Source organism: Scomber japonicus, chromosome 19 (assembly GCF_027409825.1).
Source record: "Scomber japonicus isolate fScoJap1 chromosome 19, fScoJap1.pri, whole genome shotgun sequence".
In the NCBI taxonomy this organism is placed as follows: domain Eukaryota; kingdom Metazoa; phylum Chordata; class Actinopteri; order Scombriformes; family Scombridae; genus Scomber; species Scomber japonicus.
Window position 1 is genome coordinate 5,718,529 of NC_070596.1, and position 24,620 is coordinate 5,743,148.

Here is a 24,620-nt window from a genome sequence, read left to right on the forward strand (position 1 = left end):
GGAAATATGGGCGTGTCTGACATACTCTTGCACGCACACACATACGCGCATGCATACAAACAAAATATACCTTTTGTCCGAAGAGCTTTTGTTCAGTCTATGTTAAGACATCTGCCCCTTTGTATTCATGGTGTGCTGGCAAAGGTTGGGAAACCTGTTAGGATGGAATGTAGGCATGGCAGTGAATGTCCAGCAGCTGATGGTAATAACATGGTGAACTAAAATATCTCTGCTAACGAAATTCTAATTGAATTCAGACATGAGTGCAACTTCTTGTGAACACAGAAAAAAAGGCATTTTTCAATTTGCCTGAAGTATCAAAAAAAGCTTTCACAGTTGACTGACATAGCAAAGTTAGTGTATAGAATATGTTAAAGGCATCTGCTCCATTGTAGAAACTATTGGTCCCTCAAAGTAATGAAAGAAAATGAGCTAGTTTAGTGAAATTAGCTAAAAGTGAGCAAAATTAAAATCACATTGCCTTCACATTTTCCATCATGTGAGATTACACTGGAGATCTTTTAATTACGTCATCACGTTGTGTTCTCTATAGCAACATTTTAATGGCAACCGATCTGAGAATTGGTGCCAGTCAACTTGATCACTTTATCTCTGAACTCCTAATATTCATTTAACAGCAGTAGATGGAAAAGCACATACATTTGCATTTTTCTATTGCAGATTTTCTGGAAATTTGGGGGAACTTGGGCTATATTTGTATAGAACTTTGGCTTATGAAAACATCACAATAGATTTTTTTTTTCGCAGCAGGCTTTTTGATGTAAAATTAACAATTGCTCTGTTCTATTAAATTGTCACAGAAAACCTGGATGTCTTGTATGTACAGTTAAAAAACACACCCAAAAAATGAAATTTGAAATACACACAGAAAAAAAGATGGAAGTTAAGGCAGCATGGAGTAATAAATGTGGCATTTTAAAAATTGACGACAGAAATAGAAATATCAGTCCGCTTAAATGACCCCTTCTTTCCATTTTAAAACATTTTACAAATTTGAGTGCTGCCATGGTCCCAGCCTATCCCATTTGGTGCATTTTAGGAATGTTTGTTTTTGGTAACTGATGCATCTTATCAGCTGTGCTAATGGACTCCTCCACATCATTAAACATTCAGCTGCCTGTCAGTGCCAATCCGAACCTGGTACCTGCTAATCACTAGCAGTTAGGCGGTGTCGCAGGGATTTCCCATGAGAAAGCGGGTTTGTTACATTGTTGGTAAAGGCAGATATCAAAAATGATTGTCATTAAGTCAGTTATTTTATATCTACAGATCAAACACTATTTAACACTGCTTCTGCCCCAACTCCTGGTTCTCTTTTTCTATACTCAAAGTGTACAAAATAATGCTAGTCACATGCTGACATGTCTGGTGTGATGTTACAGCTGAAAACAGGCAGGAAATCAGCTGAATAAAAGTCACACAGTGAACTTTAATCCTGAGTAGACGTTGATAATGTTCAGGAGGGTGCAGTCACATTCCTCTCATACCATTTGCATATTTATACATATGTATTAATTACATGACACTTGAACACACAAACACACACTGCAATAATGTCACACACTCGTCAGATTGCATCACAGGGTTTTGTAAGAAACCAGTCTATTAAATAAGACCGTAAAACCTGAACCACAGCTCTTTATTTCTGTGTCTGTTCATGGAGTATCAACGGTTGGAATGACGCAACAGGTCAAGGTTGATGTTCTGTCTTTGTGACAGGAATTTCTGCTAAAATGTTAACACTTTAAAATAATTTAATCTTTTTGAAGCAGAAGTGTAACATATCCATAAGCTGTTAGAATGAATCTTGTTCCTCCTGTCTTTTATCCTTTCATCAACATTTCCTCATTATTTCCCTCTTTTGAATATCTGAAGCCTGATGTTGATGTACTTGTTGTATTCTGTGCTGTCAACCTGTCCAAGCATGTCTTATAGAAACTGTCAAACGCCTCCTTCTGTGACATAAATGCTGTAAGGGTATGAATTATTTCATGTTACATTTATTGATCAACTGAATCTCTCCTTTTTCAGAGATACCTGAGGTGTTAAGATGAGTCGGCAGCGGGCAGAGTCCCGGGGTTCCCTGGGGCCCGATGATGAGGTCATGCCGTACAGTGATGATGAGACGGATGACGAACTGGCACAGAGCAGTGACGGGGAAGCGGACGAGTTGCCGCCAGGAGCCCCACAACCCCCGGTGGAAGTTAAAGGCAGTGGTGAGGAACTTCAAAGACTTCTAATGATAATGACTTTATTTCTAATCTCAAACATATTTTAGGAAATCTCTTTTGTCAGATCATCGTTCCTGAAGACACGATAAGATGCATATGTGTTTGATGCACCCGATGTGTTTTAGCCTAGCTTAGCACAAAGACTGGAAGCAAGTCTAAACTGCTAGCCAAGCGCCATCCAAAGAGACCAAATATACCTTCCAACAACTCCAAAAGCTGTCTGATTTGCATTGTTTATTGAGCATAGCTGTTAAACAAGTTGCAAAAACGTTTTTTATTCAGTGTTTACATATTACTTTATTTTCAACTATGTTTTTAATCTTGTATAACACTTTATTTCAGAGGTTACTTGGAAGGTGAAAGCCAATGACCGTGCGTACCACCACCTGCCAGAGTTTCAGAAAAAAGTCTTCCTGTGCTTTAAGAAAAGCAAATACTCTGTAAGTTGACTGCTTTTTAATTGACTTGTCTAAAGGTGTATCCTCCTGTCCTTGTTAGTCCTGGTATAAACTAAACCCAGAGCATATAGCACTTAGCAGGGTTGGCACACCACAGACAAAGAGCAGGACAAATATGTGTTTTGCATGTTGTAACCCTTGGAGCAGCTCAATATGCGGAAGATTTGTCAAATCACCCAACAGTCATAAGATTTATTTCCTTCTTTCTAAGGCAGCCGTTGTTTTCAGTCCATTGCTAGGAAAGTCAAACCGCACAGATACTCCTTCGCAGTCAACATTTCCTGGTAATGACTGCAGTCTTCAGTCAGCATTGACAAGTCATACTGATTAAAAAATCAAACATGCAAGACAAACACTAACCAAATGCTACGTCCCATGCCAAGTTCAAATGCAGCACTTACTTTCAACTACATTATCACATGGTATTCATTGTGATTGAGTATCTACCTTCAGTAAATCTCAAGATTTATTTTGAAATTTACTAAACCAACAGCTGGCCAGAGGGAAGCACATCACCTAACAGAACTTGACAGATGATTTTATTTAGTTTTTGTTGTTAAAATGGACCAAACCATTGGGAGAGTACTGCGTAGGTGTAAAACTGAAATCTAAGCCTGTTCTGTATCAGCATCTTTTATTGGTACCAACAAATCTGACACCCAAAGCTAACCCGGCATGTTTTACTTACCAGGCTAACACGACACACTGGTTTGAGCAATTCTCCTTTGTTCCGTTTTATTGAACCCCACCCAAAACATGACAGTGGAATCTTTTCCATTAGATAGGGTAACAGAGTTTTGTGTAACAAGGTCAAGTGATGAAGTGATACTATGTAATCCAAAGAGAAGTTTTTTATCAAATTTAGTAATAAGAAAATATGTCATAATGGCATGAGAAACGTTTTCATAGCATGATGCCTTCCCCTAATGTGAACCAGAATATTATTTGAAAAAGGTAATATATTTGACCCATATAATCCAAAATTTCAAGAATTCTCATTCTTCACATTTAATATAATTTGTTGAAATAGTTCTCATGTTTGTGTAACGTTGGATCATAATATAGTGTTTTTTTTAGATAGTTTTTAAAGTATGAAACCTTAAAAAATTAACTGCTCTCTGAAAAGCTTCATTAAGGATAAATCATGTTTATCTGTGACTGATGAGGTCTTTGAGTGATTTGTGGTTCAGAAGTTTGGTATAGAGACTAATTATGTGAGGAAATACTGTGACGAGTCAGAATATGGACAGTATGTGAGGGTTAAATATACCAAAATGTATGTTGTTTATTACACTGTACTCTGTCTTACACTGTCTTTACCTTCAACTGAACAAACTAAATGGTGTGAGATGGGCATTGGTACGCAATCGCTTAACCCATACTGTACATTTCTGTGAGGGACTTTAACCCTAACTTTACAATACTTAATATCATTCCCAAAGAAAAGTGAGTAGATGCAAAGCTTTCTGAGTTGTCTTACTGCGTCACATTAACAGCAGCAAGAAAGCCTGCTATGTTGATTTTGGTCGTGGCTTCCTCCTGATGTCACTTGTTGGTTTCTTGCTGAGTCATTTCTGACTCCATGAGGGCTCCCTGATCTGCTAAAAGGCCATGTTTTAAATGTGCTGTTTATGCTTTGTCAATAATGCTTCTTTGTGTGCTCTGTTGTTTTAAATGAAATTGTATTTGAAAGGGAGTTGAGGTGGAAGGATCTGACTAAATTACAGCTCAGTGATTGATTTAATGGAGCATTCATATCAACATTTTTTGTTTTTGATTGGTTTGGTTTATCATTCAGTTCCTTTTAAGTTACTTCCCCCTATATGTGGAAAACTATAATTTGGACTACTTTCTTGACTATAAAGCTCCAGCTGACTTTTAAACAGCTGAAACTAACTGGTGCTACAGTGTTGTTTTTTTATGCAGCCGCTCAAGTGTTTTTGTGTAGTCAGTCTTTGTGGAGCCTGAAACTTGATCGTTCAGCTGAGCCGGCATGCGTCTCACTAATAGACACATTAGACACATAGAGACTGACGCCGGAACATGTTTTCAGCAATTTAAATGCATATATATTTTACATTAGATTCCAAAATCTAACCATACACCGGTGGAGAGAGAATATTTTAAAAAGCTCATGGAGATTTTTGACTGCCCCTGTTCGTCCTTCACATGAATCAGATGATTATCTATAATGAAATGCCTTCTTGGCTCCAGAAACAGGGCCACTGCCTGCACAGTCAACCAGGACACTGACTACAAGGATGGATGCTGGTTATTCTCATGAGTGCGTTAGTAGTATGGAGAGGAATATCCGTAAAGCAACACCCTAACCTCTGTCTACACACCTTTTGTCTACTTTTGATTCCTGGTTTGGGTTTGGCCTCTCGCTTCAAATAAAGGAAAGTTCATGATACAGCTATTTTTAGACTAGTGTTCTTCCAATTTGTGGCAACAGTTTGGAGAACACACTGTCCTGTTTCAACATGGCAATACCCTAGAGATGGTTTCTCAGTTTGGAAAAAGTTGACCTGACCTCAACCCCATCTAGCACCTTTTGGATGAACTGGAACCCAAACTGCAAGACCTCAGCACCCTGCACAGTGAAAACTAGTCTATAGTTGACAGAGTTCAGAAGGGCTTCTGCTGAAACACAGCACCGCCTCAGTACTGACACCAGGTTAACTGGACTGATACCAGCTGATTGCTGCTGAATACAAGTCAGACTGCTTCCTCTTGGGCCACTTTGTCTCTTAAAATGTAATGTTATTGCAGCAGTTTCACCCTAAAGATAGGCTCATACTTACTGGAGTTTTAATATCCAAACCAATTTGGGAATCAAGTTGCATCACGTACATAAAGAGAAACTTCATATATGTTCTTCTCTCTAATCTCAAACATGCACACACTGCAAGATTTGAAAATATAATGGCACATCACTACAGGATATTATTATGATTATTATTTCTTACATAATATCATGGCTGAGGAGAATCAGGGATGCTAACTGTCATTGGCTGAAATCCAGACACAGTCATTCAGTACTACACATTCCACTGAAGTACTGTTTAAAAAGCACTGAAGTTGCATATTTGACCATAGAAAGCCACAAACCCTCAATGACTTAAGAGTGTACCTGTGATTTATTGTCACATTTATATGAATTCTGAGCATTAACAAGAGGCAGCTTTTAAAAAGAGAGAGGTCAAGATATTCAGAAGTCTTTTAGTATGGGTCAAAAAGGTCCAAATTCATTCAAACCCCACACCAACAGTTTTGTTTGTGAAATTCAAGTATCCAAGCCCAAGCTAAGATAACCCTGATGACATTGCTTTGACATCATTGGGGCTTTCTCCACCAAATTAGACAACTGTAGTACAGCAGTACTCATAATGGCTAGTAAACGGATATTCATGTGTATAAATGATGGAAAGCCCTTCTTTGAGAAATATATTTTCTACAGTTAACAGCATACATCACTGTATCTGTTGTTTGTTCTCTGCAGGGAAACGCCATCAAGACGTACAAGTACAACGTCCTCACCTTCATCCCCCTCAACTTGTACGAGCAGTTCAGGAGAGTCGCTAACCTCTACTTCCTGGCTCTGCTCATCTTACAGGTACATCTAAAACAATGAACCGCACATCTGTCTTTGTTATCTCAAAAAATCTTTGTCATTTGTGCTTTATAAAATACAATAACATTTGAGCCTAATCTATGAATTCTGTTGATGTTTTTATGAAATTACTGTATATTTTGTCCCTGGTACTGGTCTGTAACCTTCTATATTGCAAGCAGAAATGAGATTGCATCCAGGCAAGGACCCATAAATGCCATCTAATGTTTGTTTTTCAGATTATACCAGACATTACCACTCTGCCCTGGTACACCACGCTGATTCCTCTGGTCGTGGTGCTGGGAGTCACTGCTATCAAAGACCTGGTGGACGATCTTGTAAGACTTTGGAATGCCACACATATGCAAATATATCTATGTTAAGATAAAATTGGCCAATAATATTTAATTTAGTACCTTGTTTTATGTAAAATGTGTGTGATTCATCTTTTAGTGCCTTGTGCTACAGTATATTTCCATATAGTAAGTACTAAGTATTTTAATATTGGTTTGACCTTTTTTTTTTTTTTTTTTTTCTTCTTCTTCTTTCTTCCAGGCCCGGCACAGGATGGATAAGGAGATCAACAACAGGAAGTGTGAGGTCCTGATGGATGGAAGGTCAGAACAAAGTTAACCTGCTATTAGCTTTGAGTTATGCATTTAATGTAAATGTAGAAAAACAAGCTCCTTCAATTTCTGAGAAATGGCAGTAGCTCAAGTGCTTGTTTGACAATATATTTAAATACTGAACCAATGATAAACTAATAATTTATTTCCCCAAATTTGATGTAAAGCATTTTGGAATATGAAATAATTGAGTGAAATATTGGCTTTTTTGTTGTTGTTGTTGTTTTTGTGTATAAATATCTGAAGTGTTGACAGCATATAAAAACGCTGAATAATCTCTGCTTCAGGTTTCAAGAAACAAAGTGGAGAGACATTGAGGTCGGAGATGTGGTTCGTCTGAAGAAGAACGACTTTATTCCGGTATGATATCATTTATGCAGGATTGTAATACAGTGCCTGTATATGTGACTGATGCCATGACCAGCATTGTTGGCCACTAGTGTAAAACTGGCCACCTCTGGCTATAAAGTACAGGACCTCAAATTGAACCTTGAGGCACTCCATAAGCTCCATATGATGAGAAACATTGATAAAATTGTGTATTTTAACCCAAGAGGTACATTTTAAAAAGGTAAAACTGTGTTCAGTTTTCTGTTTGTACACATTGACACTGAACCTCACCAGTTGTCTTGTATAATTTGAGACCGGAATGGTGGTGTAACTATAGATGTGTTGTCAGATTTGAGGGTTAATCCTAAAGAATTCTTGATAAATTTCACATCATTTGAATGTATATTTGTATTCTCTTTCAGGCTGACATCCTGTTGTTATCCAGCTCCAACCCGAACAGCCTGTGTTACGTAGAAACAGCCGAGCTCGACGGGTAAGACTCCTCCCCTTTTAGAATTAACCTTCATTACCAGTCATTAAAAAAGATCGTGGTTTTTAACAATGACACCTATATCAGACTATTATATTCAGTAACTCTCAATTTCTTTAGCAGAGTTCTTTTCTCCGATAAGTTTTTGTTTGATTCATTTTTCTCAAGAGCTCTGTCAACAAACTGATAAGAGAGTCAATGTTTAAAGAGCTTTAGCCAAAAGCTGAACAGCCTCTGCCAAACTCAACTACATGACCAGTGTGTAACCATATATTGTGCGTCTGACTGAGAAACGCCTTTAAAACCAACAAAAGCAATAAAACCGGACCTGCTCTCTAATGGATATTTTACAGTACATGACAACAAAACACAGATATCAGTATCAGCTGTGGTTGTTTTTCAGAGCTTTGTGACATTCAAGTTGCATCAGAGAATTCATTATAAATCAATTAATTTTCATAAAGGAAGCTTGTTATGAAGTATCATCAGCAACATGCAGAAGAATTCAACCTTTTCCCAGAATGTTTCCACCTTGATCCATATTTTCTGACCCTGAATCCAGCTTTGGTTAAGTGTCATTCTGCTTTCCTAGAGGTTGGTTTTCAGTCCTTTTTATGAATGTTGTTTTTTTTTGCAGAGAAACCAACCTGAAGTTTAAGATGGGACTTCGAGTGACTGATGAGAGGCTGCAGGAGGAACGTCAGCTGGCTGAGTTTAATGGTAAATACCTTTTGTGTAACATATAGAAAACTGAATAGCTTTCAGTCACTCAAACTAACATTTGATTGAGAAGAAGAGGCTAATTTTTCATTTACAATGTTTGTTGAATTGAGAGGAATAATTATAATAACTCTCAATTAATATAAACACATCTACATTTTGTCCATCTACCACAACCTGAAAAGGGAACAGCAGTAGAAGTTTTTGTTAAGTACCAATGAATACACAAAACATCATTAACACACACATACACGTAGTGATAAGTACAGTAGAGACAGATAAGAATTAAGATTACGTCTATTTCTGTTTGTTACTGTATGTGTAATGTGCATTTTATGTAAGACATTCTCAAGAGTCTTGTTATTGTGTTCATACATTCATTGTGATTGCTGTGTTTGTTTTTATTATTATAAAAATATATGTTTTTTATTTAATATTTGTTATCATTTTTATAGTGTTGCTTCTTCATTATACATTTAGAACAGGTAGTTTTTCCAATTAATTCTCAACTAACTTTCTTAACAATGTTTTTAGTGAAGTCCCCCTCCACTCAAAATGTGTGTGTCTTAATCCGTCAACAAAAATAATACTAATAATAATGATAATGATGATAATAATAGTAATAATAGTGATAAACTTTATTTGTACAGCAGCTTTCATACAAAAAATGTGCTGAAAGAAAAAAATGAGAGAAAAAGAAACGTTAATAAAAATATAAGATGGAAAATAAATTAATAATAGTAATAATTTTAAATATTGAAAGAATTCAATAATGGTGTCTGATCACCTCCTGCCCAGCAGACACAGCTGGCTACTAGTTAGTGGAGGAGTTTCTGAAGACCAAAAAATAAATGCTCTTTCTATTGGATTTGTGAAAAACTGATAAATCATAATACCGTTCACTCTTCAGATAAAAGGTTTTGTTTTTTGGGTTGTGTTCACTTTTTGTGTTGTGTTGTTGGTCACTTTTAAGTCATATTTGCCTCATTACTGCTCATATTGTCAGATGAAGAACTATTTCTGAACTATTTCATGCTCTCTACAGGATGAACCCTTTTTGATTATAGTAGTCTTTTGTTCAGACTAACCTTCTCATGTCTTCTCGTCTTACCCCAAAGCTCTGATCGAGTGCGAGGAACCAAACAACCGTCTAGACAAGTTCACAGGGATGATGCTGTGGAACAGGGAGCGCTACCCTCTGGACCTGGACAACATTTTGCTCCGAGGCTGCATGATCAGAAACACAGAGGAATCTCACGGCGTAGTCATCTTCGCAGGTGTGAACACTCAACTGTATTTCTGCTGAGACAATGGCATTACAGATCCTAGTGATCTGAAATCACTGCAGAACCCCACATGAGGGAGATTTAGTAGACAGAGCATACTGAAGATGTGGATTTAACATTTTTATTGTACTGATATGCAGCCTTTATTTAGTTAAGTAATCACATTTTTTAAGCAAATATTATAGCAATATTGATTACAGCTTCTCCAGTGTGAGGATTGAGTGCTTGTCTTTGTTTAATGTTACAGTATAGTCAATCAAATATCTTTGTGTTTTGGACTGTTGGACAAATGCATTGTTATGGGCTCTGAACTTTTAGGCATTTTTTCACTATTATCTGACATTTCATAGATTAAACAATTTATAAATCAGTTGAGAAAATTTCAAATAATCATTAGTTGCAGCCCCAGTCCACAGTGCACTTTTTATTCATAGCAAATTAGATTTGATAGAGATCATAAATACTTTATAATATTGATGAGCAATGAATTAAAATGACGTTGCACTGCTTCATTTGCTGCTGAAGGTGCGGACACCAAAATCATGAGGAACAGCGGGAAGACAAGGTTCAAGAGAACCAAAATTGACGAGCTGATGAACTACATGGTTTACACTGTAAGTCTGAATCAGATCAAATGCCATCATTTGGCTGCTTGTACCATCTGTTGTCATTTCAACCTAGTAGCTACATAGTCTAAGGAATGTTCTTTTTCTTTATTTTACCTGATCTCGACTGCTGTTTCCCTTACAGTTTACATACGTTTGTGTTTTTGTTTTATTCATGCTGTTGGATCTAATAGTCATTTAGTGTGTAAATGTGTTTTTTTCACTCTGTAGATCTTTGTGCTGCTGATTCTGGTGGCGGCAGGTCTGGCCATCGGTCACACCTTCTGGTACGAGGAGATCGGCTCCAAAGCCTGGTATCTGTACGACGGAAAAAACCAGGAGACTTCCTACAGAGGCTTTCTCAGTTTCTGGGGATACATCATCGTCCTCAACACCATGGTGCCCATTTCACTATATGTCAGGTCAGCAAAAATACTCTTGCTATTACTCTCTCAGAACCACAAGTTTTCAGAGAGTAACTCTGACAAAGACAATGATTTTCATTCATGATCATGGAAGAAAAAATCCATAATAATTGTGTTATTGAGATGAATTTCACAAAAGTGTCAATAGCTGGGTGCTTAGGTTAGTGGAAATGTAAAGGATGGGACCATTCGTACTCTAGTTCTTAATAGTAAAAGTAACAAAAATTACATAATTTTTTTACATTTAAAAATTCACTGTCTCTAAGGATTTTACTAAATGCAAACCAACACAAATGCAGATGGAGCAACAGTAGCCTAAAGATGAATTGGTCTAAGAGACAGCTATTGGTTTGCTCCCCCCTGTCCTTGTCACTTAGCTTCAGTCTGTTACTTGGCACGAAAAGCAGTTGATTTTGAGTTTTTACAAAGATTGTAGACTCTAGTCACAAGATATGGAGATATGGACTCCAGACAGATTCAAGTCCTGAATCTAATGATGAATGACCTCACATCTTCCACAAGCCCAACGATTTAAAATGATCATAAAACACTGTACAATTCTTAATTTTGCTATCAAGGCTTATAAATAATAATAATAATAATAATAGTTATTGTTATTGTTATTGTTATTGTTATTATTTTATTATTATTATTAATTATTTAGAAATAATTGTCAAACTAAAAACAGTCCAGTGTGTTAATCTCCTGTTTGTGTGCTTTGTGTTCAGTGTGGAGGTGATACGTCTAGGCCAGAGTAAATTCATCAACTGGGATCTGCAGATGTATTTCGCAGAGAAAGACACGCCAGCTAAGGTACAGTATCACTGCAGCTTTTAACCTCCCATTATTTCAGAAGTAATGGCAATGCTTTATAGATAACAATAACTTTATATTTTAAAATATAAAGTTATTATTATTATTATTAGTAGTAATAGTAATAGTAGTAGTAGTAGTAGTAGTATTAAAATACAGTCAAAATAAAGTGCTGTATGTACCTCCAGTACATTTATATAAGACATTATGAGTCATATTGTAAAAGTTCATATTCATGTATTTTTTACTTCACATATCCACACAAAAGTCAGTACATATTTAAATGTTATAATTGCTGCAATAGTGCATTTTGTATTAAATCATTTTTTAACTGACTGTCTTTAATCAAGGTTGACTTATTAGCTTTTTAGATAAAGGATCCTAAGTGGATCCTAAGTTATGATTATTTTGTCAAACTACTTTTCCCAAGGTTGAGAATAACCTTTCACACTATTTTTTTTTTTTACCCATCTAAACAATACAGAGCCAAACTGCAGCAGCAGGTCAGCAGTGCTACTTTTCCCATGTGAAATCTCTCATTGAATCCATTTTTGACCCACACGCAGGCTCGAACCACCACCCTGAACGAGCAGCTCGGGCAGATCGAGTACATCTTCTCAGACAAGACGGGAACTCTGACACAGAACATCATGCAGTTCAAGAAGGCGACCATCGCCGGACGTTGCTATGGTAATGACCAGCTTCATATCAATCTGACATAAATTAATTCCCCAAAAATATTGTAAAAGAGAGGAACCAGTGAGTAATCCTGGGAGTATCGATTCTTCACCGAGAGATAATGATCTCTAAATGAGACTTTGCTCAGGGGAATTCCCACACTAAATCTGCTAGTGTCTGTGAATTCAACCTGAGAAGGAATCTGGCAAGATAAAAAAACTTAATGAGGTGTAGATGTGCAAGAAGAAATTTGACAGTGAGAGAGGGACACCTGGTGGTTTTTATTGGAACGACCAACTGTCTTTGATATAAATATAGTGAAAATATATCTGGATATGCAGGATTTTTTTTACACATAAATTGATAATAGACACATATATGGAGTTTACATGATATATATGAATAAAGGGTTTGTATTTTCTCTGTCTGTACCTGCTGACAGAGTGTGTTATCAGAAAGATGAAAAATGGGCTTAATGATCCCTTTAGGGAAACTGGCTCATTGTTGCAGGAAGGAGTGGGCTATAGATAAGATACAAAGAGTACACATTTGCAAATGGCAAACTATTTTACTGTTGGGTTAAAGAAGATAAGAAATGAGCTTAAAATAAAATGGCAAATGTGTGGTTGTAAAACTAGTAGAAACAAATATTTACAAAAGCTTTTATATAAGACGATATTTATGGACTGTAAATCAGATTTTCATGATTTATGGGGAAAGACACATGAATGGAAAATATTGCCAAAAGTGAGAGAGCTGGTAACCCTCATTCTGAACAATATTTAAGCACAAAAATCTGCTTCTGGGGAAATTGGAGCAGATTTTGGGGAGAAATGCTGTGAATCTGCAGTTTTGTCATTCCATGTTTTTGCTGTCCCTTTCACAGGTGAACCCACGACTGCTGAGGGAGTATCATTGGACAGAGGAAGGGTAATATATTAAATACACTCACTCACTTCAGAAGAAATGTTTAGACGTTAGTTGGAGCATAAAGTATTGAGTGCACAATACTGAAAATCTATAAATGAAAATCATTTGTATTTATTTATCACAAGCCATCTTTTACAAATATTTAAGTATTCTTTATTTCATATATGTTACTTACGTGCAGCATGAACAGTACATGCATTAAAATGGTTAAATGAAGTCACAAAACAAATAACACCAATGAACACTATCATTCCAACCAACATTATGTGGATTCAGTAGAACTATTGATTCTCATTTATTTCTACCCCTTCTCATGTAAGTGGCTGCCAAGCCAATATGATAACAACTAATAAAACGGATAGTGACTAAACTGAACAATTACTGATTATTTCTTCTTTAAAAAAACATTCTCCCTTTAGCCAGTGGACTGGAGCTGGAACCGAGATGCTGACCGAAAGTTTCAGTTCATGGATCATTCTCTGGTCGCCAATATCCGATCCAGGAAGGATAAAGACGCTCTGGAGTTCTTCAAACTGCTCTCCCTCTGTCACACTGTCATGGTGGAGAGCAAAGAAGGTAATCCTAATCCTAATCTTAGTTTGGGCAAAGGGGAAGAAGATTTGGATGAGTAAGAAGCAACCACCATGGCTGCAATAATCTGCGGCTCCTCTCAATCAACCCTAAAATACCATTAAAAAGCACTAAGCAATATATTTTTTATATTATTATATTGCATTTATTTTACAAAGTAACAATATTACAATGGAAAAAGAAGCATAGGCATGTGTATTGCATCGGACATGGCCTCTTCATGCATGCTTTATATCTTTCTCTCAGGTGAGCTGGTGTACCAGGCTGCGTCTCCTGATGAGGGCGCCCTGGTGACAGCAGCCAGGAACTTCGGCTTTGTGTTTCTGTCTCGTACCCAAGACACCATCACCATCAGGGAAATGGACCATGAGGCGACCTATGAAATGTTGGCGCTGCTCGACTTCAACTCCGACCGCAAGCGCATGTCTATCATATGTACGAGTGCGCACAAACACATACACATTTACTTGTGAATATATAAACATACACACACATTTCGGAATGATGTAGAATGATATACATACACACACACTTCTGTTGTTATACTTATAATAATAATAATAATAATAATAATAATAATAATAATAATAATAGTAGTAATACTAAGACACTAGACATGCTAGCTGCTCTAAACGCTGCTAATTAGCATGACTGTACAGTAATGTAGGTACATCAAGGCAGCTGCAATATTCACACGAAAGCTTACTGTCAAAAAAAAAGAAGCTACATAAAGGAGAAGTGTGGTGATATACTATATGATTCTTATTGTCAACAAATTCCATGAAAAGACCAAAACCAACAATGCGGTTGGTTTGTTCACGCTTGTAATACCATTTGGCGTTTCAGAAGTTTAGTCATTACTTTTAGTGTACTATTAACGCAGTTTGAGTTACTGTTAGCTATGTCGCCAGTTAATGATTTTAGCTAAATATTTTAAAATGTTTATTGATTTCTTTTGGCAAATTATTGTGTTTATTCTTACTTAGCTAACTATTTAAACCAATTATCCATCACTATTGCCTAGCTATTTTAACCACTCTTCATGCACACTCAGTAGCAACATGTGGCTTTAATGTATTGTAACTGACAAGTGTTTACTGTGCGGTCAGTCTTTTGTGGCTGGTAGCTTACTGGTTATTATATTATATATTATAAAGATCAGCATCATAGTTATTTTGATGGTTACATTCATCTTTTTTTATCTTCATTTTTGGACTTATTATGCCTTTATTTTACCACTATTGATCCTCAATCCTCTTCCTACCATCTCTCTTCCTTCTCTCAGTGAAGTTTCCTGATGGTCGTATTCGTCTCTACTGTAAAGGAGCCGACACGGTCATCTATGAGCGACTTTCCCCCAACTCCAGACACAAGGATACCACCCAAAATGCTCTGGATGTGAGTGTGTATTGCTTAATCTGTCAGTGTATTCGATTGTGGAAATCATTGAACAGCAGACATATGTGCAAAAGTTGACATACAGTATGTGTTGAGACCTGTTTACACTTAACTCATTTTTTTCTCATTGAATGTGTTTTGTGCTACAGACCTTTGCCAACGAGACCTTGCGGACGCTGTGCTTGTGCTACAAAGACATCAGAATAGACGAGTATGAAGCCTGGTCCAGGAGGCACAAAGAGGCCCAAGTGACCATGGTTAACCGAGAAGACGCCCTTGATCGTGTGTACGAGCAGATTGAGAGCAACCTGATGGTGAGTGGTAATAAACAACTAAGCTTTAGTTTGACAAAAAAAGTCCTACTCAAGGCCCACTTACACTTACATGGTCAGCTGTGGAAGTTTGCCTAGTTGAATTATTAGGGTTTATTAAACAAATTCTGCTGACAATTTTTTGTTGACCACAAAGGGACTCTGTCTTTAGTCAGCAGCTCTTTGGTTCTGAGGGGAGAATGTGAAACAAAAACAGCAGAGAATCCTGTAAACTCTGTGGAAGTGTCCTTTGAAAGCAGCCATGTCCTGCTTCCTCCAAATCCTGCTGAAAAACCAACTTAAATAATTTTAAATAAACATTTTTGAGAGTTAAATACGAAGAGGCAGAGCCATTTCTAACCACCAGTGTCTCTATGTCCAGTTGATTGGGGCGACGGCGATTGAGGACAAGCTGCAGGACGGAGTGCCAGAGACCATCGCCAAACTGGCCAAAGCCGACATCAAGATCTGGGTCCTGACTGGAGATAAGAAAGGTACAGTCACCTCTGACTACAGAGAACTATAACAGCTGTAAGTTAGTTGACAATAATTCCAGACAGCTATGGTTGATCCATGTAAAGATGGAGACTGAAAGGATTGTACCATGCTGTTTCTTATTTTTTTCTTAACTGTTTTATCTTTTCTCCAGAAACGGCAGAAAACATCGGTTTTTCCTGTTCACTGCTGACAGACGACATGAATATCCACTACGGAGAAGACGTCAAGTGAGTTCATTCAGAAGTCCTTTGCGGCCAACCAGTCCTCATTGGTTTGATTGTAATAGAGGATTATTGTTGATTTTCATTTCCCGTTCTCTATATTTTCTCGTTTGTGTCTTTATTATCGAATAAAGGCAAAATGCCAAAAAGTAACTGGTTAAAAAAAATACACACGCACCGTATCTTATTAGAACATGGCTTAAAACAGCTTAGTGGGATCTTAGGCTGTCACAATATGTTGAATGACACGGTTTGTTGTTACTGCATCTCCAGTGAGAAGCTGAGGATTCGTCAGGCCACAAGGAGAACCGACCCTGCAACTTACCAACGAGGCAAAAAGGACTCTGCACAACGTTTCTTTAACGAGCCTGGCAAAAATGCTCTCGTCATCACTGGAGGATGGCTGGTGAGTTCTATTCAAGATGAACACTCATTTTAAAATGATGATAAATAAGTAATTGTAAGTCTCTTTATAATATTTAGAAATGCAGCCAGTATTCCAAACATAAAAATGAACATTTTCTTCCTCCAGAGCAAAAACAATATTTCCATCATGTCAGCTACAATTTGTTTGACTGTATTTTTTTTCCCCAAAGTCATCTTCCTGGTGTCATTTTTGCTCATGCTAAGCTGTTCAATATGTATTTCAGAATGAGATTCTGTATGAAAAGAAGAAGAAACGCCGTCGTTTGCGTCTTCGGCGCCTGGGAAGGCGACCGCCACCCAGTAGCCCTCAGGACGGACAGCCAATGAATGACTGGGAGAAGGAGATGAGACAGGTACAACTAAATTAATTCAAAAGTATAAAAGCAGGATATGATTGCATGCCTAAGTATTTAATGGATAATGCATTCTCCTCTCTACAGATTGACTTTGTGGACATGGCCTGTGAGTGCGAGTCAGTCATCTGCTGTCGTGTTACACCGAAACAGAAAGCCAACGTGGTAAGTCTGGTGAAGAAATACAAGAAGGCTGTGACGCTGTCCATCGGAGACGGAGCCAATGACGTCAACATGATCAAGAGTAAGCTCATGAATAGATTTTGCTTTCATTAAAGGAATTGAATCTAATCTAGTGAACTAAATCTAAGCTCTCCCTCTGTCCCTCTAGCTGCAGATATCGGCGTTGGCATCAGTGGTCAGGAGGGGATGCAGGCCGTCATGTCCAGTGACTACGCTTTCGCCCAGTTCCGTTACCTGCAGCGCCTCCTGCTGGTGCACGGCCGCTGGTCCTACATCCGAATGTGCAAATTCCTGCGTTACTTCTTCTTCAAGAACTTTGCCTTCACGCTGGTCCACTTCTGGTACTCCTTCTTCAGCGGATACTCGTCACAGGTCAGCAGCACAGCACTAAGACCCATTTTAGCCCCAAATATTTAGATGTTCCTACATGATCCAGGCAGAAACACATGAAGTCCAACTTGACCATTAGATTGTTACATTTCTCATGTGTAACTTTATATTTTGGCCTCTAGGTGGAAATGGAGAAATGTTATTGTTGCCATTAAAACCATTTGAACCATTTGAACCATGAATATCAACAGCATATTTCATGGCGTTCTAGGCATTTCCAACACCCAAACACTTGAAGAGTTACACTACAAAAGTGTAATAAGTTCAGATTTTGGCTATATTTTAATGCCAGAGTTGCACAATACATGTGTCTTTTGATGTGGTCTCTCTCAGAATAGGCAATAATAGGGTCATAAAAGGGACAAACTTCAGTTAACTTGACTGCTCCAACAGCATCATTCTTCCTTCGTGTGTGTGTGTGTGTGTGTGTGTGTGTGTGTGTGTGTGTGTGTGTGTGTGTGTGTGTGTGTGTGTGTGTGTGTGTGTGTGTGTGTGTGTGTGTGTGTGTGTGTGTGTGTGTGTGTGTGTGTGTGTGAAGTTGTAGAAAAGATGCTGATAGAGATGTTAAATGATTGTTTCCCTTTCTGCAGGTCGCCTATGAAGACTGGTTCATCACACTCTACAATCTCTGTTACAGCAGCTTACCGGTTCTACTAGTTGGACTTCTTGACCAGGTAAAAACAGGCTTTATCATGGACACAAAAACTTTAATAAATACATTTACGTCCAAATTCATGACAATGCAATTAGTACGGTTAAAATTGTACAGTTTGATCTGAAAATTAATACATAAGCTATCAGCTAAGACACATGTTGATATACTGAGAATTGACAATAATAACGATCATAATGGGAAGTCAGTTACATTTACTGTCTTTAAATACACGAAACTAATAAAAACTCCTATAGGTAAAGCTTTATTTTCTCTGGCCATCATTATGAACTCGCTTTTTCAAAGTGTACATTGTTGCGATAATTGCCAAAGATCTGAAACTCACAATTAATTGTAATAAAGGTTTGGAAATCTGTTACATTGTGTTTGCTCAGTAAGGTGTTAGGGAATTTTCCATCATTAATATACACTGGGTCAAATTAGGCTTTGCGGTCAAAGCAAGGCCTCACCAAATAATAGGTCTAGACACTGTCTCCCCTTTTGGGGAAAACAAGAGGCATTCTGATATTGTTGCTATAGTAGCCGAGGTCAGATATGTCTTTGACTGTTTTCCCTGAATGGGGCAGAGGCAACCGGAGTCAGAGGTTTGATATAGTGTTGGATGGAGGACAAAGGTCCTGAGTGAGGTCTAAGCAATGTTTTGTCTATAGACCAGTAGACTAAATTCTGTATATTGTTGTGTGTTGGATCTGCCCATATTTGGGCATGGCTCAACCTTGGGCATTATCTGTGTGGTTTAAAGTCTATCCCCGGAGGAGAGAAACTTTAGAATTGAAGGAAGCATCAGAACATAACGTGTACTGATCATTCAATCACTTCTCCTTCATGAAGTAAATAAACCTTTTCAATACAAGCCATCATGGACTCCTGTCTACTCTCTCCATTGATGTATGGGCTGCATAATTAAAATCACTATCATAAGGGACGAACTCAACTTTTTTTTTTTTAATGATCCCCTCCTCCTCCTCCGCAGGACGTTAACGACAAACTGAGCCTGAAATTCCCCAAGCTGTACCTGGCCGGCCAGCAGGGGACATTGTTCAACTACAAAAACTTCTTCGTCAGCTTGTTCCATGGCATCTTCGTCTCGCTCATCATCTTCTTCATCCCGTACGGAGCGTTCCTGCAGACGATGGGGCAAGATGGAGAAGCCCCCTCTGACTACCAGTCCTTCGCAGTCGTCACTGCTTCGTCACTGGTTTTTGCTGTCAACCTGCAGGTTAGTCGAACATTTATGTTTAGGTTTGGGGTTTGGGGATGGGGGATGGGGGGGTTTAGCAACTATGTTAGGCATGTTAAAAATATTTGGATGATAACACACTGACATGTAACTTGTAATATGTTCAGTAAATTGTAAGCATTCTCATATGAGCCAGTTTGATTCGCCTGCGATTTACGAGTAATCCAGCTCAGCTTCATTAAAAAATGATTTGATTCACAAATGAAAAAGTAATATCCCTATTTCCTGGATTGTTATTTAAAGCGTTAAATAAGAAAATCCGCAATGTTCACAATATATTCTGACAGTGTAATTTGTTTTTTAATTTTCAACAAAATGTCCTGTTGACCTTTGCTGTCTCCTTCACCTCTTTATCAGATCTCTCTGGATACATCCTACTGGACCTTTGTTAACTGCTTTGCAGTTTTGGGCAGCATAGCAATCTACTTTGGCATCATGTTTGACATCCACAGTGCTGGGATCCACGTCATCTTCCCCTCAATATTCACCTTCACCGGTCAGTCACCAACCAGTAACCAGAAATTGACATTTCCGAATCCTCTAGTTCCGAAAATGTTACTTATATGATTGGTGTTCTGCAAAGCTGAACTCTCTCTTCCATTAGTTTCCCAGCAGCAGAGTTTGAAGATCTCTGACTGGATGTTTCTGCAAGCAGTGTTCTTTAGGACTTTGAATTGACTTCCCCTTTAAAGTTGGTCTGTCTTTGTGAACCGTTAAACACCCTATCAAACAACATCTTCATAATTCTCTTCATTTTGTGTTCAAAGGTGCTGCATCAAATGCTCTACGTCAGCCGTACCTGTGGTTAACCATCATCCTGACGGTGGGCATCAGCCTGCTACCCGTCATCTGCATCCAGTTCCTCCATAAATCCATCTGGCCCTCTGTAGGAGACAGGGTAAGACCTCTTGGAGTCAAGCTACTAGCCTGCAGGGAAATGTTGATGAGGCTTCTTGAAATATTACATACTCTAATAATAATAACCATAAATATACGTTAACATTTTTTAAAAAGGCAAATTGTTATTATAATGTCAAGTGTAGTAACAGCAGTTGTTGGTAATTATTATTTTATCACATAGGAATTTGGACAAAGAAGTGTTTTAGAATAGTATTGTACAGAAAGGTGATTTTTAGATATACCATGAAATTATATGCAAGTGTCTAATTACTATTAGAAGAAAGTTCCTACATGACTGATAACTACATTGGGAAATTATATGGAAAACCAATTCTGCATCATGAAATGTTTTTCCTCATTATGACTCATTTCAAAATGACATTGTAGTATTTTATAGTTATCTCTGCAATTGTGTCTTATCTTGAACAATATGGGGGGAAAAAAGGTGGATTGTATTTTTTTTTTAAATGTTTTAATGTGACTTTACTGTCTGTTTTTTTTTTTTTTTTTTTATGGAAGTATCAGAATGACCGGATAAAATTCAGATTAAGAAGTCAGTCATGAAATATAATTAGCTCAATAAAGTTCTGAAAATCATTGTTTCCCATCACTCCCCCTAGGTTCAGAGAAACAGGAAGAAGTACGAGATGGAGATAGACGAGGAGGAGAAGAAAAAAGCACCAGCCTTCCAGCGTGGCCGACGTTCCCGCCGCTCCGCCTACGCCTTCTCTCACTCCCGAGGCTACGCCGACCTCATCTCGTCTGGGCGAAGCATTCGGCGGCGGCCACAGCCCCGCAGCGGACCCCAGGACAGCATCAGGGAGGTAACCCACAGAGAGGCGGAAAACATCTGACGGGGCCAAGCAGAAGACGGAGCAAAACTGTAGCGGGAGGGCTTGGAAATATTTGGAAAACAACGCAAGGAGTGTTGAAATTGTCAACATCGGAAACTCGGCACAGAATCAACAGCTATTTGGAAGCGCTACTGAATGTACTGTATTTTAGCTCCAATCAGTGACTGGGTCTCCACAGCCTCCAGTTCCTCTTCTATGCACAGAGTCTCTCTGTTAAAATGCAAAAAACAAAAAAGCTCACCGAAGAGACGACCGCCGTTACCGGGGGTTTGAGGTCATACTGTGACAGTGTGACCAGCAATGTCATTTAACTCAGGATTTTTAAAGTAATACTTTATTTTTAGTCAGTTTGTCCCCTTGGCTGTAACATTGTTTAATGTGATACTTTTTTTGACATTCATAGTTTTAGCCCAGTGTCAGCAGAGCTCTTGTGATATTAGTGTTAGCTTCATGAAATCAGACCACAATAGCTGTTATAGTTTTTGTTTGTTTAGATGTAAACTCAAACATTTTCCCTCACGTTAAAAACAACAGGCTAAAACTTAATATGTTGCAGTATCTTCTTTTAATGTTTTAACATAAAGAATGGTTGGATGTTGCTATGCCAGGCTATCTGAGGTGGCAGGATGTTATAAAGTGTGTCTTAATTTAAAAATAAATTGTGAGTAATGATCTTTATCCACTGCTGTGTCACAAGTGTCCTTAGACATGGGTGCTGTCATCACTAATTTTGATGGACTTCAGCTTTTGTTTCAGCCTTAAAATCTTTTAAATATCGTTATTCCATGCTGGATCTTAATATCACTTGTTCAATACCTCACCTTTGATATCACTCTGTAGGGGAATTTGACAGGAGATGTAGTTTGTCTTTCTTAAACAGCAGTGACGCGACATGTTCAAGTTTTTAATATTTGTAGAAGGTCAATTCAAGTGCATCTTGAGTACATCATCTAATGGGAAAAGAATCACAAGTAGCCCTCGATTTATTTTCATTTGATTAATTTGATTATTAATATTATTTTTTACTTATTGGAAGTGAAATCACCCGTTCCCTGAGTCATCAAAAATAATGACTTTTTCTGTGTGTATGTGTGTGTCACTGGTTGTTTACAAAAAACTCAAAGAGGACATTTGTGTTTTTCTGGTCCTACAACCAGATTTAGGAAATCTACAAAACAGCGCATAGCCAAAACTGACACATTATTCTTCTGACTGTTACTTTATCCCCTTCATGCTAATGTTACTGTATGCAGATGATGTCTTAATTTACTGAATGAATGGAGGCAGTAGATCAGAACTGTTGATTGTACCAGCAGCTATGCTTTGGTCTCTGTCATATATGATGGTATTTTATTATGTGGTTGTTAATAAAAGCCAGTGTTTATTTTATCATGGTGTCTCATTACTCACATGTTGGTCAAATTGTGGTAGTTTGGAATTTATCATATGGTTTCGGTTATATTTAAATGTTTAGGGTTCTGTTCCCGATAACAGAAAAGCGTTTTACTACAGATGCACAAATGATACATTTATCAATACCTGCTTATATGCTGTTATTCCATAAAAATACTTTTTAAATAATACATTTTCCAGCTTTACAAACTACATTAAAATTAAATCTATAATATCTGGTGACAGAAAAAGTAAAGCAAAATGAGTATTAATACAATAGAAATAAAGACAATTATTCATAGATGTCACTAATGTTTTCTTCAGAAAGTAGTTTCTATGAAAATTGTTCAGAGTAACAGGAACACCTTCCAGAAAGAGAGATGAGATCACATGACAGGTGTTATAATTATTTATATAACTTATCTGTTAACTTATTTTGTGTACTACAATATATGCTTTAGTGTACACAATAATACAAGCACTGGAAATGTCCTGTAATAATCCCCTTAACATGACTGAATTGCTTTTGCTCATTTATTTTGTTAATGTCCTGACAATCCTGTCAAAGTGCAGCATACACACAGTGTCAACTTACATGTTAAAAATGTGACACTAATGTGAATTAATTATTCACTTCAAGAGGCACATATGAGTCAAGTTATACTTGTGTGTGTGGATGTGACGTGCATAAATTGTGCACATCTATTAGAGTCCCATCCTGTTGCATGAATGTATGAATGTTACAGCAGCAGTCTCCTGCAGCATAGATTTTTTTTTTAAACATATGTTTATTGATTTTTAGTTCAAGGTGAACATGTACACAAAAAACACATTGTGAACAAATAATCTCACCCACCCAGCATCTCGTCTCTCAGTAGTTACAAGAAATACAACTACAGCATTATATAAATCTCAGTACATAGTGCAATTATCCGAAAATAAAATGAAGACAACAAAGGTTCAAATTTCCAATCAGTACATATCAAGACATACAGCCAGAGTAGAGCAAGGCATACAGGTAAAGTTATTAAAATGGAGGATTAATGAAGTTTTCAGATGAATTGAATGTGCTCATATATAAAGTGTTAGGAGGGAGGTTAAGAGTGAAGGGCATGTTGCAGATCAGTGTTTTCCAGGACATTTAAGAAGTGGCTCCAGATCTCATAAAATTCCCCCAGCCTGTTTCTAAGACTATAAGTTAGTTTCTCTAAAGCAAGACAGGATGATAGTTCCTTAAGCCAATGGCTAATGTTGGGACATGACACATTTTTCCACTACCTGGCAATCAGACGTTTCGTGTGGATGAGACGGATATTAATCAATGTGATTTCATGTTTTATTAAAGTAAGATTTATGGGATACAGGCCCAATATACAAATTCTGGGACAGAGGGGAATGGGTTTGGAAGTGAGTTGAGAAATTATGTTAATAACTTCCTTCCAAAACTTTTGTATCCCCTCACACTCCCAAATACAATGAAAGAGGGTGCCTTTGTGAGTCTGACATTTCACACAAATATCTGGAACATTTGGATTGAATTTATTTACCTTTTCTGGGGTGATGTACGTTCTCATGATCCAGTTATACTGTACTAATTTAAGTCTAGTATTTATTGAAATATTATGGGCCTCGGAGCACACCTGGCTCCATTCACAGTCAAGAACACACTCACCCAAATCTTCACTCCAGGACTTCCTTTTTGAGTCAGAGGACTCTGTGGAATATGATGAAAATATATTGTAAAGAGAAGAGATCTGGCCCTTGCTATGTTGGTGTTGAAGTACAAACTGTTCTAATACTGTTAAAGGGCAGATAGATGAATTCTTAAATTTGCAGATGATAAAGCTTCGCAGCTGTAGGTATTTGAAAAAGTGGGTCTGTGGAATTTTAAATTTGTCTTTGAGTTCATTAAAGGGCATCAGTGTATCACTGTCATAGAGGTCTATGATCCTCCTGATACCTTT

At 37.6% G+C, this 24,620-nt stretch overlaps 1 protein-coding gene across 1 annotated transcript in view; it reads left to right on the top strand.

Annotated features, from left to right (window-relative positions):
• atp8b1 (ATPase phospholipid transporting 8B1) overlaps positions 1-21,360 on the top strand; it is a 31,565-nt gene extending 10,205 nt beyond the window's left edge. The window contains exons 2-30 of the mRNA XM_053340527.1: positions 2,053-2,237; positions 2,595-2,692; positions 6,213-6,326; positions 6,563-6,661; positions 6,879-6,940; positions 7,237-7,309; positions 7,702-7,772; positions 8,407-8,489; positions 9,608-9,766; positions 10,301-10,389; positions 10,612-10,802; positions 11,534-11,618; positions 12,185-12,308; positions 13,183-13,226; positions 13,646-13,802; positions 14,064-14,252; positions 15,103-15,215; positions 15,365-15,529; positions 15,909-16,020; positions 16,176-16,251; positions 16,519-16,651; positions 16,896-17,024; positions 17,112-17,268; positions 17,356-17,579; positions 18,188-18,271; positions 19,244-19,489; positions 19,868-20,006; positions 20,278-20,408; positions 21,031-21,360. Coding sequence (XP_053196502.1) covers positions 2,072-2,237; positions 2,595-2,692; positions 6,213-6,326; positions 6,563-6,661; positions 6,879-6,940; positions 7,237-7,309; positions 7,702-7,772; positions 8,407-8,489; positions 9,608-9,766; positions 10,301-10,389; positions 10,612-10,802; positions 11,534-11,618; positions 12,185-12,308; positions 13,183-13,226; positions 13,646-13,802; positions 14,064-14,252; positions 15,103-15,215; positions 15,365-15,529; positions 15,909-16,020; positions 16,176-16,251; positions 16,519-16,651; positions 16,896-17,024; positions 17,112-17,268; positions 17,356-17,579; positions 18,188-18,271; positions 19,244-19,489; positions 19,868-20,006; positions 20,278-20,408; positions 21,031-21,264 — 3,747 coding nt within the window. The 5' untranslated portion in view covers positions 2,053-2,071 and the 3' untranslated portion in view covers positions 21,265-21,360. The remainder of the gene's footprint in view (positions 1-2,052; positions 2,238-2,594; positions 2,693-6,212; positions 6,327-6,562; positions 6,662-6,878; positions 6,941-7,236; positions 7,310-7,701; positions 7,773-8,406; positions 8,490-9,607; positions 9,767-10,300; positions 10,390-10,611; positions 10,803-11,533; positions 11,619-12,184; positions 12,309-13,182; positions 13,227-13,645; positions 13,803-14,063; positions 14,253-15,102; positions 15,216-15,364; positions 15,530-15,908; positions 16,021-16,175; positions 16,252-16,518; positions 16,652-16,895; positions 17,025-17,111; positions 17,269-17,355; positions 17,580-18,187; positions 18,272-19,243; positions 19,490-19,867; positions 20,007-20,277; positions 20,409-21,030) is intronic.
• The last annotated feature ends 3,260 nt before the right edge of the window (positions 21,361-24,620 follow it).